At 49.0% G+C, this 18999-nt stretch overlaps 1 protein-coding gene across 2 annotated transcripts in view; it reads left to right on the top strand.

The window, feature by feature from the left end:
• Positions 1-18999, top strand: part of LOC8024530 (poly(rC)-binding protein 3) — a gene marked incomplete at its 3' end in the record, with an annotated part of 460140 nt that overhangs the window by 416437 nt on the left and 24704 nt on the right. For both annotated transcript variants that reach the window (XM_042289920.1, XM_042289921.1), the window contains 1 exon segment: positions 12091-12258. In XM_042289920.1, coding sequence (XP_042145854.1) covers positions 12184-12258 — 75 coding nt within the window.

The following is an 18999-nucleotide window of genomic DNA, read 5'->3' on the forward strand; positions in this document are numbered from 1 at the left end:
GAGATAGCTTACTAAATGCCGACAAAGACGCTTTCGCACACGGCGCCCCTAGAGGGCGATTCACACACTTGCGTAAGTCCGGCCGAGTACGGCTGCAACGGCTCGCGACGTTCATCCTTTAACGGGTTGCTCTGGTGACGGGGTTTTAAGCCGCTTACAACCGCCCCGTTGCCATAGCAACCCGTAAAATGATTAAAGTCGCAAGCCGCTGCAGCCACACTCGGTCGAACTCACGCAAGTGTGGAAACCAGACGCAATTCACGCGTATAGACACCGCGTCGTTCGCAAAGTTCTGGCTCGACAGACTCCCATGGTTCACCTCGCCCTTAACTATCACGTTCGACGTGGCAGATAGTATAAAAAAAAAGGCCCTTAAAAAGAAAAGATGCCTTCCTGTGCGCAGAGTGCCGAGCACGTGCCTGGCTCAGCTGCCAGGGCCGCTTCCCGACGCAGTGACATCGCGACGAAAGTTCGGAACGTTGCCCGACACGTGAATTGCTCGCTGTCCCGCGTCCCCCCGTAAGCGCAGCCTCGGCTGTCTGTCGCAGCGCCGGGGTCCCCCCCGGCTTAGCGAGATAAACGCAACAGCGGCCCGAGGAGAACATCCACAAAAGCGATCGCCGCGGAGACGGACGGATGCGGAGGGAGTATCCCGTGGCGTGGGAGTCGGAATACACGCTGTTCCCGAAAGGGGAGAGGAGGGGCTCGTGTCGGGAGAGCACTTTCTTTTCGGCGCTGCAGACATCATTACGCGAATGCCGCGCGGGGAAGCTGAGTTCCGGAGATGGCTTTGCTTGCCTTGTTTTGCGGTCGGACGAGCACACGTCGTCGTGGCAACGGCCCTGCCTCGTCCGCGGAGTTTGGGGCTGCTGCTGGAGGTGACCCGCTCGCTGCCTCACTGCCCTCGGGGATCCGGCGTGATCTCGGCAGTTACTGCGCACCGCGGGATGGGTTAGGCTCTTTTTTGCGAAGGGCGAATGGTCGCAGCATATAGCGCGCGCAACTTGCGCTGCCCGGTAACGCGGCATTGGGAGAACGGGGAAGGGACTACGGAGGAAACATGTGAAAAGGGCACATGCTAGGTTGTTTTGGTACCGGACCTCGATCATCTTGGAGTGTGTCTACCGTCGGGGATGGGATTGAAGACAGTCTTCTGGCTTTTTCTTGTGGTGCCCGACGGCGGAGAGTCAGTAGACATAGAGACGAAGTTGAAATAGATACAACAGATAAAAATAAACTTTACATTAAAAAAAAGACCAGTTAGACAAAGGGAATTGACACTGCAACTAACGGTCGCTCGTAGTTAAGCAGTTACAAAAACGTACGCCTCGGCGTCAAGCGTACTCCCGCGCACGGTGAGGACGGTGGCTAAGCCGCAGAGCAGGGGCTGTCGCCCACGACAGGGTAACGCGGCGAACCGCGGCAAAGAACTACTGGGCCGATCGGGCCCCTTCAAACTCGACTATTTTCTCTCTGGATCGCCCCACGCGCTCCTAGCTGCGGTGTGTTAACACTCGACCATCGGTCCCCCACTACGCCCGCTTTGACAACGTGGCATACAAGAATGGAGGCTCTCAGCAGCCTTCTTGGTGTGCTGAGCGCCTACCTTCTGCAGTATACATTTCACACCACCCAGTCTACCCCTTACTATACGTATGTTCGAGCCTCACGCGTCAAAAGACGGCCAAAAGTACCATGTCATCGAGAACGAGCATAAGTGAACGTTGTCTGAATTGTCGGAACGGTGTTCGCGGAAGACATATCGCGACGCCTTATAGACAGTCCCAAAAATGGCCTCCTCCATGCCACCATCTTGGTCTACGGGGCTGTGGAACGCGTTCTGAGCATGCACAGCGGTTCTCTTGTGTGGAATATCAGACGCCACGCATGCATCCCAAGCCCAGTGAATCAGCTTTTTTTTTTTTTTTCGGCTGTGTGATAACCGTTGGAAAGGTGCCAGCGCGCTGTTTGCAAATCATGCCGCGTTTGTCCACCCCAGGCACTACACGTGCGCAGAAACCACATTCGTGTGAGATGTCTGGGTATGCGCAGTGCCGACAGCAGAGCCAGCTCAGTGGCCTCACGTCCCAGAGTTGAGTTTGTGTGTACGGAGCAGCAAAAAAGCGCGCTCACGGGTGTCGACAGACTGTCCCACCTAAAGTCCCACCGAAAGAGTTGCGAAATTTCCTAGCCGGTGAATATCGGAACGTCGTTCATCGCGTAATAATAGTGGCGAAAAAAAAAATGTAGCAACGGCTACTAAGATCATTCTTCTTCCGTGGTGAGCCCCCTCCTCCTCCCCGGGTTAGCCGGGTCCCGAAGATGAAAACTAACGACCGGAGTCGGCTCCCACGACTGCGTGAGGAGAAACAAGTGCGGTTACAGGGCCTTTCCTTGTGCTTGGTGTCGCCGTTCCCCTAAATCGTGCGGTGGAGTGCACTGACTGCTCTTACGGCGCTCCTATAGTCACGTCTTTCAAGTTCACTTGGCTTCGGGCTTCTCTTTCTCTCTCAATTACATAAACTCTCGAAGCCTTCCAGAAAATACGACGCAATGTGTAATGGTTGGCAGAATATCTAATGAGCTTATATAGTTAATGTTGTGACCACCCTCAGCGTCGAATTCAGTAACCTCGCCGGAGCACTTTGCTCATTTTAAATTGTTTCTCCCTAATCATGTTCGTCGCGTAGAGCAATACGTAGCTATTCTTCAACGAATATTTTTTATGACTTTCTTCCTTTCCCTTTTCAGACCATTTTCTTTCTTACCTCCCCCCCCCCCCCCCCCTTTCTTTATCTGTCTGTCTCTAATCTAGGATGGATCTTAACTGGAAAGCCGCGTGAGTGAACTGTGAAAGCCACGAGCGCGAAACCTAATTCTGGTAATAAGTAGACGAATAGCTACGTTTAAGTGCGAATTTATTTTCTCCACTGTCTCCTCTCACGTCTGAAGAAGTTTCCGGAAGCTTAATCTGACTCAGCGACGAGTTTTAGTGTTATCAATCGCTGCTCTTTGCGCATTCGACGCACTCGGTCCGCACTTGCTGTTGCCCCGAGCCAACTCCTATTACGAATAATAACGTCCGGAACATGCCGGGATGAAACGACGGACTCGGAAGAAAAAAAAAGTAAAAATCTGCTTTCGCTCGCGCGATATTAACCTCCCCACAAAAGAAGAGCCCCGACGCCGACGCCTCCTCCGCGCACGCGCGAAATTTGATTAATGCCAAAGCCTCGCGAACTATCGGGGGCGCTCGTCGTCGTCGTCGTCTTCTACGTCCAGGCCACTAAGAAACTTTCGGCTCAGATTCTCCCGAGTGGCGCGGGTTTCGCTCGGGCGTCGGCAGATTTTGAGCTGCGCACGTGTTATATGGCCCAGCTTTCGGTCGCAATTTACTGGCGTGCGCGTTAAGCGATCCCGTCGAAACTGGCGTCCGACAGCGACCGCCGCCCACCGCTCGATTGATGGATTTAGTTCGGAGGCCGCTGCCGAGCTGCGCGTCTTTGCCAGCGCGGCCACGTTTTACGCGAATCTTCGCATCGTAACTCAAAACTGGTTCTCTCTGACGCACCCTCGCCTCGTGTGTGCGTGAGCACGCGCCGTTTATTTTCGTGGGGGAAGCTACCGTTTAGTTAATCACTCCCGCGGAGGCTGCATGGAAGAACGGAACTGTGTTGCCAGTGCTGGTGGCTCACTCTCCCCTCTTGCCAGCTCCCTAAGATAAACGGCGCTGCGGTGGTAGCGAGCATCGCTCACTCGCTTATCGTTTTAAAGTCAGAATCAGATCGGGCTTCTCTTTTTCTCCTCCACCCCTTTAATTCTTGCGGACGTTGCAAGTTTGCGAAACCCTCTCAATACCTTACGTACTTTCTTTTTTTCTTTTCTGCGTCGATTTTCTAAACGAGCTAAAACAAAAGTTCAGCCCTAAGAGAGAGAGAGAGAGAGAGGAAAAAGAAAAGTAGAAGTTTCGCTTTTTTTTAATTTGTTACTTTTATAATCTAAACCTTCGAAGATAAGTCCTGTAGACTTTGCGAAGAACTCCTGCCCTGCGGATCGGAAAATTCTCCCGAGTATAATCCAGCGGCCAATCAGCTGCGAGCCGAACGTACCGAAGCGTTTCAAGGAGCCCCGAAAAGAAGAAGGTACTCCACACCCGAAATGCCGGGAATGAGCTTGTTTTTAACCGTTCCGTCCTTTCGTACTCGGCGTACTTGGAAGAGAGCCCTGAGAGGGACTCGGCAATCCCTAAGACAAACGTTAACGAATCGTGCACGTTAAACCGATTTTCTGCGGGGAATCGCATTGGAAAACGTTCCGGTCTGTCGAAAGTCTGCGTGTATCCGGTTAGCCGAGACGAGTTTATTAAGTTGTCTCCGGTGTGCTGCCGACTGAATCGACGGTTTTCCGTGCGCTTTTGCTCTTCACCCGCTTGTCCTTTTTGCTACGCGTTTTCGGACGATTTGGAAGTCGTTTGAAGTTCGAGCTCGGAACTCGAGGGACGGGCATCCGTATACGAGCGCACTTGACCGGCTGAGTTATTGCAGGCGTAGCTTGCTTACGTGGCCGTCCGGCCTGTTGCCTATGCGGCATTAAAATTTGTTTAACCTTTTTTATAGTACGTTTTTATATTTCCATAAATGGAGGACTCTGCATGCTTCGCCGTTCTGTCCTGCATTTTTGTCTTTTTCTCTGTCTCTCTCAGGAGTCGGCTATCGCCAGCATAAAACCTGCTACCAATCTGCGTCTGACCTCTGCAGCACACTTTCATATTTTATCTTTGCCACAGCGCAGCAGAGGTTGGTTGCACTATCTCTCCACGGGGCGCGGTGCCGCCGGGGCCGAGATGCGCTCCGATAGCAAACCGAAACTTAAAACCGGTCGAATTTGCGCGGTTTTTCAGAAAGCCGTAAAATGCTTCGCGCGCCTTCTATCGTTCTGCAATTTGTTGATTTAGTGTTTTTCGATGAATCTGAGCAATTTTCTAATTTAAACCATGCCCTTAAACACAATATTAAAAAAGTTAATCAGGCAAAAATATTTAACAACTTAATTATTTTGGACTTTAATAATTTTCCTAAAGAGGCCCTTGGCCCAGGATCAAAACTCCACAAGCCTTTTTTCGTTGCGATAAGAAGTTTTCGCAGGAGCAATTTGGCCTGCGTTCTCTGAAACACCCTGTATATATATATATATATATATATATCAGGGTGTCGAACCGGAGCCGAACCGAACCTAAAACCGGAACCGAACCGGTATTTTTTCCGGAACTGAACCCGAACCCGAACCGTTATATTGTTATCGTGATGAACCCGAACCGGAACTGAACCGGAAAAAAAATAACGGTTACCGGCTCATGTCATAACGGTTCGGCCACGCGCTGTTGACAATGAATGTGCAATCAATGCCATTTGTTTTTTAAGTGTCGTCAACTGACACACACCTCGCTTACATATTTTTCTTCTCCACTCAGTCTTAGGAATATAAACGCTGCATCCATGAATCTTGACAAACGCTGCATCCATGAATCTTGACATAGGAACCAGTATTGCGCTGGTCGCGGCTTGCACGGAAAAAAAAAATGGAAGGCTGTGCAAAAAAAAAAAAAATCGCGTCACGGGATTTTATTTTCCTACAATCTCGTAAATCCTAAATGCTGCTGTGTGCTCATTTCATAACACGTTTCTAGAACGCGCGAGTTCTTGAAGCTTGCTTCCATCGGAATGAGAAAAGAAAAGGCTGTGGAGTTTGATAATAGAGAGTTTTAGTAGATCGTTCCGATACCTCCGATAGCCCCGATAACGATACTATGAATGCACAGGGGAGGCGGTGGCGGAGTATCGGGTATCGTTATCGGAGTCATGGGAACGATCTACTAAAACTCTCTAATAATGCATCCGGTTTCGTATAGGCACTTAGAAGCTAACATATTTGTGAGACAGCGAACTCTTCTATTTTAATATTTATCCTATTACGTCCTTCTGGCATTGCGTTCGGTGAAGTGTTTTTCATATTCCGTATCTTGTTTAATGAAAACTTCTTTAAGGATCTAATTTGAGTTACCGAAGGCTAGTTCAAATAAAGAAAGCTGTATTTTCTCCCCACTGTTCCTTCAATTGCTTACACGCCGAGGTGGCGGGAGAGTTAGCGATTTCTACTTGTAAGTGGGTTTGTAAGGAGGTCGCGGATTTTACAGCTACTGCGTCGGATCCAATTAGATGAAGTCCGAATGCGTAAACGTCGGTGAGGTAACCTTTGAGTGCACATAAAAAAACCATTCCTGGTAGAAATCCCTGAGCCTTACACTACGATGTATCCCGTTTCGTACGTGCTGATCTCAGATGTTTTATTTGTACTTTATTTTGATGCTGCAATTTGTCATTTATAATTTCCGAACCGGTTCGGGAACCGGTTCAGCGCCCCGAACCGGTTCGCGGATCGAATTAATCGAACCGGAACTGAACCGGAACAAAATAAATTTACCTGAACCTGAACCGTAACCGAACCCGTATTTTTTTCGGTTCGACACACTGATATATATATATATATATATATATATATATATATATATATATATATATATTGTAACCAATTAATTTTCGTTGCTCCGTACATAATTGCTCTTAATCTCAGTTCGCCCTCTTTCTCCTCCTGTTCGTCCCCCACTTGCACACTGCAGGTGCTTCGGTGGTTTTCTGTCATACTTTCCGCCCTCCTGGTTGACTGTCCATCCTCGGCAGTCTGTCTCACGTGGTCTGTCTGGTTGTGTATCTGCCTGGAAACGCAGAGCTTCAGCTGACTTCGATGTAACGGAGAAAATCTGGGTTGATCCTCATGTTGCGTTGAGGTCTCGTACTCGATAGCTGACAGAACCTCGGAAGTAGCTTCGTGCCCTTTCCTTTTCTTCTCAATGGCGGGCGCACAAGCTCGAGACCTCCCGTCACTATCGGTGCCATCCGACTGCCCTGTTTGCGGTTGGCTAGCATCCGCTGCTGGATTCTGCGGATGGTAATGCCAGTCTTGCATCGAGCAAATCTCGAAGTTGCCGCTCATCTCTCGTCTTGTGTGGTCCCACGTGGTAGGTAACGTTGACTCTTGAGGTAGAACCGGAGTTCTACCGTATACCAGCTTAAATGGGCTGGTCCGGGTACTTGCTTGTTGCGATGTTTATAGTGCAAAGGACGCGTATGGTACATCCGGAATGTCATGCGATGTATTTACGTACGCGTAAAGGATGTTAGCGATAGTGCGATTAGCACGCTCAACAAGTCCGTTGATTTCAGGCCGGTAAGGCGCTGTTTGCGCGTGCTGCCAGGTCATGTCGGAAAAGTCGAGAGCAGAATGGGGTTCCGAGGTCGATGAGCATAACGCGCGGCACTCCGTGACGTAGAACTATTTGTTCCCGTAGAAACTCTACAACGTAATTCGATGAACTCATGGACCAGCACGTAGTTCGATCCTTTTTGTGAGATGGTCAATAACAACAGTAATGAAAGGGTTGCCTTTCTGTCAACTCGGAAATGGTCCCTGATGATCCAGTCCAACAAACTCGAAAGCAGCTTCTGGCTGTGGATTGAGATGAATCTCGGTGTTCGGGGTGCTATTTTGTAGTTTAACTTGTTGGCACATTTCACAAAAAGCTACATACTGAGAAACGTATTTTCGAAATCCGCGCCACCAATATCGTTCCGCGAGCTTGGCTATACAGTTTTGTCTTTGCCTATAGATGGCCTGCTGTCGGATCGGTATGCTCAACGTAGCCGCTGCTTAAGTACCGTTGAAACAGGTGATGCAGTCCGCTGTACGATGTCTTACAGTTCCCTGTCTTGATCTTGACAGTAACGTAAATCGAATGTAGTGCCGCAGGAATTAGTGCCCTGCTCCGACGCGTTAGAGTGTTCGTCTAACGGGTTGCGCGACAAAATGTCTGCATCCTAATGACCCTGCCTACTGCGATGTATGATTTCGAAGTCATATTCTTGTAGGATAACGGCGCAAGGTGCAAGCTTCGCGGTCAAGTTTTGTTTGGTTTGAGGCCAGTTAAAGCTGAATTGCCAGTAACCACTGTAAAACGGCGATCATAAAGGTCCAGACGAAATTTCTCCACCGCCCAGACGAGTGCCAAACCTTCCAGTTCAGAGGAATGATATTTCTCTTCTTGTTCTGTAAGCCTGCGACTTGCATAGGTAATTACTCTTTGAGCACCGTCTAGGTCCTCTTGAAGTAGCACAGCGCCCGCGCCTTTTCCACTAGCATCTGTGTGGAGGAATGTCTTCAAAAAAGATGGATAAAAATGGGCGAGTACCGGAAAGCTTAGAAGTGTCATCTTTAGATCGTGAAACAATGACTGTTCATCGTCACCCACCCCAAAGCCACCGCGCGTTTTTCCGAAGCAGATGATCGAGGGGGAATAGAGAAATAGTGCAACTAGCCTCTGCTGCGTTGCGCTAGAGCAGCGTAGCAGAGGTTGGTTGCACTATTTCTCCACGGTGTAACAGATTTGTAAAAAAAAAAAAAAAAAAAAAACGTTAAAGCTACACTTATGCGGTTTGTGCAGGTGAGTTATACGGCCAGGGGAACATTTTATAGGGTGTTTATTGTAACGTTCAGTCGGCTAATTAATTTTTAAAAAAAATAACTTTTTAATTAGTGAAAATAGACATATGGTTCCAAGTTAGAAACTTGGTGAGTGTCGTCGAAAACCACTAAATCAACTCTTTTTAGAAGGATATAAAGCCGGGGCAGCATTTTACGGCGTTCCGTAAAAACGCTTCATTTAGACGCGTTTCTAAATTTCGGTTTCTTATCGGAGCGCACCTTTGCGCCTGCAGTCCTGCTCTTCGTTGAGAAACGCGTTCAAATTGAGCGCTTTTCAGAAGGCAGTAAAATGCTGCCCCTGTCTTATATGTTCCTCAAAAGAGTTGATGTACAGGTTCTCGATTATGCTTAGCAAATTTGTAATTTAAACTGTTTTTTTTTTTTTTTCATAATCACAAAGTTATTAATAAATTATTCTTAATTAGCCGACTTGTCGTTACGATTAGCCCCCTATACTATGTCCCCCAGGCCGTATAACCCAGCTGCACAAAACGCCCAAGTGTAGCTTTCACGGCTTTTTTTTTTTTTAAACAAATATATTACTTAAAAAGAAACACCCTGTATATATGTATATAAGGCTCGCTTAATGTATTCTTGCTGCCGTACCCCAGCTATGTCGCAGCTAGAGTGTCATATTGTGCCCATTCGCCGTGAAATTTAACTTGGACGGTGATTTGAAGTGTGTGAATGGAGTGGCTTACTCGAGGCGGGGTTACCGCGGTAGTTTGCCTCTCGGCTAAGTTTACACAGTCACGTTGCGAGAGGCCATAGCGTGAAGGACAGCTGTTGTTCAAATCCATCGATGCGGCTCACGAAGCATCGGCGTCGTGGTGCGCTTCCTCGGGTATGTTTGCTTCTCTGACAATGCGGTCGCATTGTGAGGGTGGTTCTTGTCGGGCCTCAGGGGCCTCGTCTTGGAATCTTGGAACGAAGAACCGTTCCGTCGCTGTAGTCGAAGCGTGCACGTGATGGTCTAGGTTCCGAGTTGGCCGTCTGATTGGCGAAACCAAATGGCGGAGGAAACGTAGGAGGGAAAACTTCTCCAGCTAGGATCCATTGTTGTCTTAGTTGTACACAGAATGAAGTTGTGTTGTGATTCTTTGTTGTACACAGAATGAAGTTTTCGCCTGCCACTTTGATAATTTTATATGGGAACCGTCCACGGGTCTTTCCTCCTCCTGTGTGGTCTGACCGCATCACGTTATAATGTCACGTGACCTGACGTTATGCGATGTCATCTCACATGACGCCGTGGCGTAATGTAACGTGAGTCCGCGACGTCCTGTGACCTCAGGTTACGTCGTGTCAATTTCCTATGAAACACCCTATCAAGTGCTATCGCACCTTGATTGCCTGCTGAGCTATTGGGTCGTGTTTAAAAAAGGAACCAAGGCTTTTTTTTTTTTTTTTTTTTTTTGGGGGGGGGGGGGGGGGGGGGGGCTACGGTGTCCGAAAACACAGTGTAGCATTGTACGGTAGGAGACATAGGGGATGGCAGAAAGCTATATATCCACAAAGGCGAGGTGAAAAAACTTAGTGGCGAATATTTGCGGATCTGCTTAGAGTGTGTGTGTGTATGTGGGAGGGGTGCGCAGGTGGCCGCCTTATTGATGGACTTGATTAAACGCCCTCTTAACCAAATTACGAGTCCGCCGGTGGGAGGGCTGACCAGTTCCTACCCCGTGGCGAAGCGTCCCTTGTCTCACGAGGCTGTCGACATCGATTTCATTAGCCTCATTTGGCCCCCTTCTGTTCGAATGTTTTTGTTAAGTACAGTGTATTTCGTATTATTTTGTACGCGTGCGTGCCTGAGTATATGTGTGTGTGGGTGCGCATACGGAAATAACCTATCTTCTAAGTTTAGACTTTTCATTTTTACCTGGTCTCTCAGTTTTCCAACATTTTTTCTTCTTTCTCGGCGTTCGCGTTCAAAAAGAAAAAAAAAGAGGTTGAGTAATGCAGACGAGAAAAAAATGGGACAAGAGACTTGTTTGTACTTTTCCCCATTCCACTAATTACTCTCCTTTTTCCCAAGGGCTTTGTACACCGTTATCGGAGCACGAGCACGAGTCCGTGACTTTAGAAGCTCTTTTTTGTGTGCGAGTAATCGTGCACGTAAAGCACCTTCTAGAGGTGCTCTCGCGCATGTGCCTTTGGTCAGATTGCACGTAACTTGCGGGAAAGTATATAGGCTCCTTGCACATGACGTCATTTCCGATACCCTCCAGAGAAGAGGGGAAGAAGGAGCTCCCCTCTTATCAGAACCCTCCTTTGTGCCTCCCGGATTAGCACAGGCGTCGCTATTCTCCTCCCAGAAGATTATAGAAGATTAACCTGTCACTCAAAATTCTTACAAAAGCAGATTCCCTCTCCTCCTTTTACTTGGTGTGCAAAAGTATGCGATGTGACGTCAGTGCAAGGAGCCCTTGCTAATGCTTTTATTGCAGTTCTATTTCTCGACTGATCGTCCAAATTGTCTGAAGAGATTTAAAAACACTGTTTGTTCTAGATGTAACTGTTTGCTTCCGCACCTTGCGATTTATTTTTCTTTATATTTGGGTGTTTTTTGACCGGCTGGAAATGGGAAAGCGCCTTTAGTTTTCGCCCAAGCTCGCTGCCTTTGATCGTGTTTCCGCTGTGCTCGCGCGTTCGATGCTTGCCTGAGGTGAGAGTACTGGGCAAGACCGAAAATATCGTTGGGGACGAGATAATTGTAGTTGGTAGTTGTGATTCTAAACGCGCTATAAGACTGCACGATTTCTTTTTCCTTTTTTTTATTTGTAGTAAAAGAGCATTTGGGGTGCTTACCGCATTGGTAGAGGTGCTCATCGAACACCTTTATGAAAGAGTACCGATAAAATGCGACTGTTTGTTATCGTCTCCCTACCTTGTTGGGTTTGCAATGGCATAAGGCGATGACCTACGATTTCACCTAGATGCGCAGCTGGTGCAAGGAGCGAGAACCTGGCCTTGTTTCGAGCGCCGTCCAACACCGCGCAGGCTCGCTCCAGAGCCGGGCGGAGAGATTCGCGTGCACGCTCCCGCCAGGAAAGTCGGGGACAGTCGCTGCTGCAGCCCGGAGTCCTCGTTCCCCTCGAGTACCGCGACCAAGCGAGACACACCACTTGCAGGGTAGCTGCCGTCGAACCGCAAGGTCGCGTACTCGAGACGGACGGGCGTGACTGTGGCAACCCCGTTTGCGTCGTGCTCTCTCTCTTTCTCCTCGGTCGTCTCCGTAGACGCACCGTGACTCGGCGGCTTTCGCGTCGTCGTTCTCGCCCCCCCGCGCTTCATCGACATTTTGCAGTCGTTGTTTCGGGTGACGGTACTCGGAGGTTGGCTCTCTTCTTGGCGCGGGCCGCGCTCTGTGTGCCCCGCTGTGTATTCCCCGCTCCCAAGCTTGCTTTCTTGTGTGCCAGAGGACCGAATTTGTTCTCATCCCCCACGTGTCTCTTTCTCTTTCTCTCTTCTCTGTTCCCGGTGCCCGCTGTGCAGCGTTCCCCCGTGCCCGTTCCGCTGCCAGCCACCATTCTGTCCTGCCCGGTCCTCCCTCACACCGCCGCCGCCACCTCCACCACCTCAGCCACCATGGCAGCAGTAGACACCAAGGCACTCGAAGGCCCCTCCGTCACTCTCACTGTCCGCTTGATTATGCAAGGAAAGGTGAGTCCCCCTTTTCTCCCCTTCGACCCCTTCCGTCCTTATACCCCCCGACGACTGGGACCCTACTGGTCGCTCCAGGCCTGGGTTGGTCGGGGACAGGCTCAGAGGCGCTGCCGTTGGCTGACCTGTCCCGAAGCACGCGGGCAGCGCGTTCCTCTGGTCAGCGTGCGTTGCGCGACACAGTGAGCCCGAACGTCTTGACTTCGCGATTACCGGCAATTCGCTAATCGTGCCGTGGTCGTCGACAGCTTAAGAGTGTTCACTCTTTTTCTGGATTCGTTATCGGCTGATCCCACTATCTCATTGGACGTGGAGCGATGATAAGACTGATTATAAAAGGCTGTTTTGAAACGCTATTAGGGAGATTAAATGTGCGCACGTGCGACATCGTTACGGGCCAACCGTGTCGCTTCGTCGCACACTCCCAAGCGGCACGCTTTCTGCTCCCTAGTGTGTTGCGCCGTACAGCCCCTAGTGTCCGGTAACTGTCGTTGGCATGTATCTTTGTGGCTATCTCGAGTTCCCTTCCCTATATTTCTTGCCGGATGCTTTCGTTTAAGTTTTGTGCAGATTGCTCATCAGCCCGTTTGTTCTGGAGCAACATATGTTATTCAGTGAAACAAATAAGAAGCGTAAAAATAAAATAAAAAATATTGAACACGAAATAATAAAAACACTGAGTGACTGGAGACGAACCTGCGCAGATCTCTCCCCGTATCTCTGATTTTTTTTTGTTTTTTTTGTTTAAGGTATTTAATGCCGTCGAAATAGCATGCACCCGCCAGGCGACACAATCTCCGTTAGCCGCTCACGACCCTCCTCAAAACGCCCAGCGCGCTGTGTGTGACGACATCTCAACGCAACTCAACAACTGGACGACTACTTCGTCAAGCGATTTTTATGACGCAATCGTAAAATGTCGCTCAGAGTGCGCCAATCTTTCGTGGCGTGAATCGGGTAGTGCACTAGTGTTTCACCTTAGTAGTGTTGTTCGAACTGGGTTCGACTTAAGCAACGCTTCGTCATTCGTAGATTTTACGGCGCAAAGAACCCCATGCGCCGAAGAGGTTAGGAACCACGGAACTCTAGTTGACGGGTCACCTTTCCGAATCCCATTTATCTTCGCGCCTAACGATATTTGTCCAGCTAGCTCACGTTAACGTGGTAGCCATGTCATTTGCTGTAGAAGTGAGCCGACGTGTGACAACTTTCCACTTGCTTGTCTATGGGCTTTTAAGGTCATTCGACTGGACCTTCCTGAGCCAACAGACCGAGGTAGTCTAGACGAATTAGCGGACGGAAGACTACCGTGTAACCCCTTGGAGTCGACAAGAGTGGATGACGTTTCGGTTGAGTCATATACCTTCGAAAAGTCTTCACTTTACGAATGTTACGCGTGGCGTAACAATAGAGTTAAGTGTGGCGTAACACTTAACTCTATTGGACCATAAGCGTCTTCGTTGTTCTCTCTCCCGTTAGCTGCTCTCCCCTATTTTTTGTGTGTAAGTCCTTACCTACAGGTTTTTTTTTAATATTTTAGCGATGTAGCAGAATATTATTTCTGCAGCTTGACCTCTTCGTGTCTGCAATGAAACGGCAGCTCTCTGGTCTCACGAATAGAAGGGGACTTTTTCTGTCCCTCTCCACTTCTCCAAACTTGATGATGTAGTCTTATGTCACGGAGATTCTCGTGTCTTACGGTGCTGCTTAAGGCGCTCTAGAGTGATGACGCCCGATGCGGCTCGTGGATCGGACAAAAGCGATGCGCCCGCGCTCGTGTGGGGATCAGGTATAGGGTATATTCACAGGACGCCATATTGTTGGACGTTGTTTACAGCGCATGCTCAGAACTATTTCCATTTGTTGTCTTTTTAAGAACAACAATTCTGATTTTGTGCAATGGATGTTGAACGTGCATTCTCGTGCACTCCTCGCCGGCAGTGCAGACAAAGCTATGGATACCTGTGCGCTCGCGGACCTTGAGCACCGATCAAAGCCGTGCACGCGCGGTGTTCGCTTCTTCTGAAATGCCAGAAACAGATGTCCTCAAGCATCGTTCTGGGCGTGCGCTGCGAACAGCGTCCAGCAAAATGGTGTCCCGCGAATGCCCCCTATAATCGATGCCTCGACGAAGGTTCTGCATGTTGCCCGTGTTGAATGTTTGTCACCGCTCAAATAGCAAGTTCTGCCTGAAAATGTGCGAGGTTCATCGCGCGCCAAGGGCATTGCCAACTCCCGCGCGTGGCTGCGGAAAACATCGCCGACACTCGTTGTTGCCGCAGTTTGAGAAGCGGAAAAGCAGCTCGCTTTTATCTTATTTCAGTCGCAACTTCTAGAGCGTGGAGATAAGGGTCAACGCGCGTTCCGTGTGTTATCAACTTCAAGAAATTGCCCTGGGATATGCTTAGAAAAATAATGAAATGGTTCGTTCGAAAGAGCGGACTCCTTGAACAAACCCGAACTTCGCCTGGCGACATGTTCGCTTTCCAGGCGGCGTCATCAAGCACTGTTCTGTTACCACGCGTAGAGTGAACTCCACCGGACGAAATTTGCACCTTGCTGGAATCATATAGACCGTTCATTAAGTCATAGCAGAGAGGGTAAAAAGAGAAAAAAATGCCCTCCCCCTCTCGTCCGCATGTCGTCTGCTACGCCGAGTGGGCAGTACCTAGCATCCGGCTGGCGTACAAACTCTGTTTAAAATCGCGTCATTTTCGGAATTTCAAGCGCAGATGCGCAGATTTTGGTATGCCAGTTATCGTGTATTACTATGCTAGATAAAAAAGACTAACAGAGTCCAATTGCGCTGTTATCTGCGTGCAAATAAAAAATAAAATAGGGAAAACTGTGTCAGATTGGCCGATCTCTTTGGCGAAAAGTGAATCCGGTGGCTGTACCTTTTTTACTATACAAAGTTCGTACTGGTGTAGGCCTTTAGCGACCATGAGTGGATGTCTGAAATAATAAATAAAAACGTGCTCTCCTACCGCAATACACGCAGTAGTTGAGGGTAGTATTGCCGGCTGACTCAACTGCTATTTAAGTAACGGAAAAAAGATATGGCAGTTGATCATTTACCGAAGTAGAACAACAGAGAGCTCTAGGCTGATTTTGGAGTAGCCATAACTATTCTAAGAACGCGAACCACTTCACAACGGCAGCCACGAGCGAGAGTTCGATGTTCGGTAGAGTCTGCCGATACAGCCCAAAGATGGAGAATGGCAACCTCCCGTTTTGTCGTCTGCCAGCGGAGTCGGGCGCGTGCCCTCTCTCTCGTTTTACCCCGCCGAACCCGCTGAACTTCCCGGATGTGTGGAGAAGGCGCTGCGGTCGAACAAAATGGTGCCACCCAGAGAGCGCTAAATGGAATGGTCTATACTATGAGAAACTGAGAAAGAGGAGGAGATGAGAGCGCCGAGCTCTGATTGGAAGGATTAGTGGGTAGATGCCAAGGCTTTTGCCGCGTCTCTCTCCAATCGGGGGAAACAAGAGTGTCGTTTGCGAGTACCTCGCGTTCCAACGGTGAAGAGAGGCACCAGCTAGTCTTCGCGTCGAATCCTTCTAATCAAAGCTCGCGGCGCCCCTCGCGCGCTCTCGTCTTCTCTCCCTGAGTTTCTCGCAATATTTGTTCCATAGAGTCCGTTCTTTACGCGTCCCCGTGTGACGGCGTGTGTTTGTCTGCTCGCCGACGCAACTCAGCCGGGTCCGACCGACCCGCGTCGAGCAGAAAGGGGGGCTTCTGTCAGCTCGGCAGCTCGGTGTAGGGCCCGAGCGAGGCGCAGACAGGGGTGAGATGAGGAGGCTGGAGAGGGAAGTCCGCGGGCGAGACCTGACGCCAAAGCAAACGGCGTTACGTCGCAGCCGTTCGACCGGCTGCCGAGCGTCTGGCGATTCGTGTACGTACCGCCTCCCCTTTTATGACTCCTCGGAATTCTCCTCGCGTCGACGAGTCTGTTTGGTCTCTTGCTGTTATTTTATTCCTGGTGCGCCTTTCTCCCGCTTGTGTGCGTGTCGTAATACTCGTTTACGGTGCCAGCGACGTCCTCGTGAAAAAAAAAAAAAAAAAGAGAATATGTGCGAATGCAGGGCGAACAGTATTCTGCCAAATGTTCGGGTCCGGATAATTTGGAGTGTTAGTCGCTTGTGGTGCTTACAAACGGCTCTTATAGAGCTATGGCCCCTGTAAGCGGTTTTCTTTACTACATCCGGACACAAATAACACCGCGTCTGGCGTAAAAGAAGCGCAGTACGATATCGAGAGCTGGCTACTTCGACGAAAAAGAAAGTGCACGCATGGAGCAATCCCACGAGCAAGGTCAAGCGAAATGTGTAAATCAGGCAACCTTCACGCACAAAGCCGTAGGTCTCTCTTTTCAATGAATAAATGTGTGTATGCCGTCCTTTTTTTTTTTTTTTTTTTTTTTTGCTTTGGTCATTTGTTACGCGTAACGTTACACGTCCGGACTTTTCCTCATAGCGGCTGCTCCGTGTTCACACGTTAGGAACTTCGTCATGATGTCCAAGTTGGTCCGCCATTTGAGGATCTTCATTCGTGTCTTAGAGTTTACATCATCGACCGCGCTAGAAGCGTAAAAAAACTGCGATATGCATCCGGGAGACCTCCATCTAGATCAGACGGTACGGCGTTGCACTGATATATATATATATATATATATATATATATATATATATATATATATATATATATATATATATATTAGAGAGAGAGAGAGAAATGTGGCTTTTCGAGCTTCGCCACAGGTGGCAGCGGCATGCATTATTTCCCCGTAGGTGCCGTTCCTCGCGTTGCTCCTATATTGTTAAAAGACTTAACCTTACTGTTTACTTGTAATTGGATATTACTTATTTGTTAAAATTAAAAGTTTTGGCTAGGTTGCGCAAGCCGCCGCCCGATTAAAATTGTTCACCCATATCCTTCTTCCGACCCCTATCCGGACAAGGCCGTCGGTCCATTCAGTGGGGAGGGGGGATCAGGCGGCCGTGGTGGGGGCGTCTGACAGCAGCTTCTGCGTGGGGAGGGACAGAGACAGCGAAAGACAACATTCGCATACCACGAAAATCTCGTCGTTCGGGGAACGGTGGGATAGCGCTTGGGAAATTCCCCGCCTCGATTGTGACTCCGCTGTTACCGGCCGTTCTATCCCTGCTGGCTTCAAGTTCGGCTTTGTACCGTTTGGTGGAGCTTCAACTCGTCCTGATTCGCGTGCTTACTCGCTGCAACGATGAATTGCAGTGTAGGTATTTGGAACTGGTAGCTGTAAAACAAAAGAAAAGAAGAACGCGCTTTTTTTATTTTAGGTGTCGCGTTGAGATTGGAGAGAGGAAAAAGCAGCGTATAGTTCGGAATGTTTCATCGATGCACGTTACACCCTCGCTGAGGTGAAGGCAGCAGCCTACGCTCCCGAAGTCAGCCTGCTTTAGGAGCGAGTGCTGGGTCGGCTTGCCCGAGACGAACTGAATCTCGTCTTATTTCAGGCGGCCTAAATGCAAACAGTGCCGAAGCCAGTGCACAAGCCGAGTAAAGCTTCAACATCACGTATCTTGCGCTTCCGCGTTTTCGCGCCCCAGCTTTGGCACTGCACTAACCTGACTTTTTTTTTTTTTTTTTTGGCTAGGTGTTTTGCATTTTGTGAAACCCAGATAAAAGTGAAGCCTGGATAAAAGCGTGGAAGCGAGGCTCGGCACCGATTGGTTGACGGGTGGGAAAGGAGGAGGAGTGAGGTGCTCGACGCTGGTTGGTTAACGGCGAGGTCATGTGACCAGAGGGGTAGATGAGGAGCAGTGAGGGTGGCGAGAAGGAGCTCCATCACCTGTGCGCACAGATGGGGAGGAGCTCGAGAGTATGGAGGGCTCTTTAAGATGGCCGATTAGCGGTAGTATCGCATCATTCTAGGAACAACTATCGAGTGTACACGTCGTACGCGTAAAGCTCTCTCATGAAGGGCGCCGTGAACGTAGGCATCTGGCATCTGGAAACTATCGCAAAACACTTGCGATGTTGGAGCGTTTCACGTATGGAACAGAATTGCCTAGCAATGTTTTAAGAGGATCGACTGATTTCATTTGAGCAAGCTAGTGCGCGTGCTGTTCGCAGCGTTACAAAGAACGATGCTCATGGATCGCCTTGTTTCTTCTGTTGTAGGAACTGGAAGATTAATTTGTTATGCCTTTTTAAAGCTTCTAGTTGACCAGGATATTATTTTTTCTTCTTTCAAATGCAGATTTTTGTGGGTTTTTCTTCAGTGGACAAGTACTCTTTCGAATCGGCCTTTGTGATATACGTTTAATTGTGTGCTTGGTTAGTTTCACGACCTACGAGCCAATATTAATTTTATGTGCTTCAACCCATTTAGCCACTACCTTAGAGCACTTTTACTCACTCTGGGGGAATATAGGGTAAATGTAGCGATAACTTTCGTGCTGAATGGGGTGCGCCAGATGTCTTTTATTTGTTTGGCACTTAGACCTAACAAATTTACTTTTACGGCACGTAGTTAGTTGCTTCAGTAAGGAGGAACAGCGCTCCGTCCGCGCTGTTCCTGTTGTTAATTTAGCGCTGCGATGTATCTGTGAACCGGCCTTAAAAGGCAACTCCGCTTCAGTTTTGTTTTTGAAAAAAACATGCAGTCCTCTTCAGTAGCACCTAGGAAGACTACACGTCAAATATTACGACGTAGTTCTCTCTAAATATTTATTAAACGGTCCGGCGAACTTTGCGAG

The sequence above is a fragment of the Ixodes scapularis genome, unplaced genomic scaffold, assembly GCF_016920785.2.
Source record: "Ixodes scapularis isolate PalLabHiFi unplaced genomic scaffold, ASM1692078v2 PGA_scaffold0__279_contigs__length_252992795, whole genome shotgun sequence".
Classification (NCBI taxonomy): Eukaryota; Metazoa; Arthropoda; class Arachnida; order Ixodida; family Ixodidae; genus Ixodes; species Ixodes scapularis.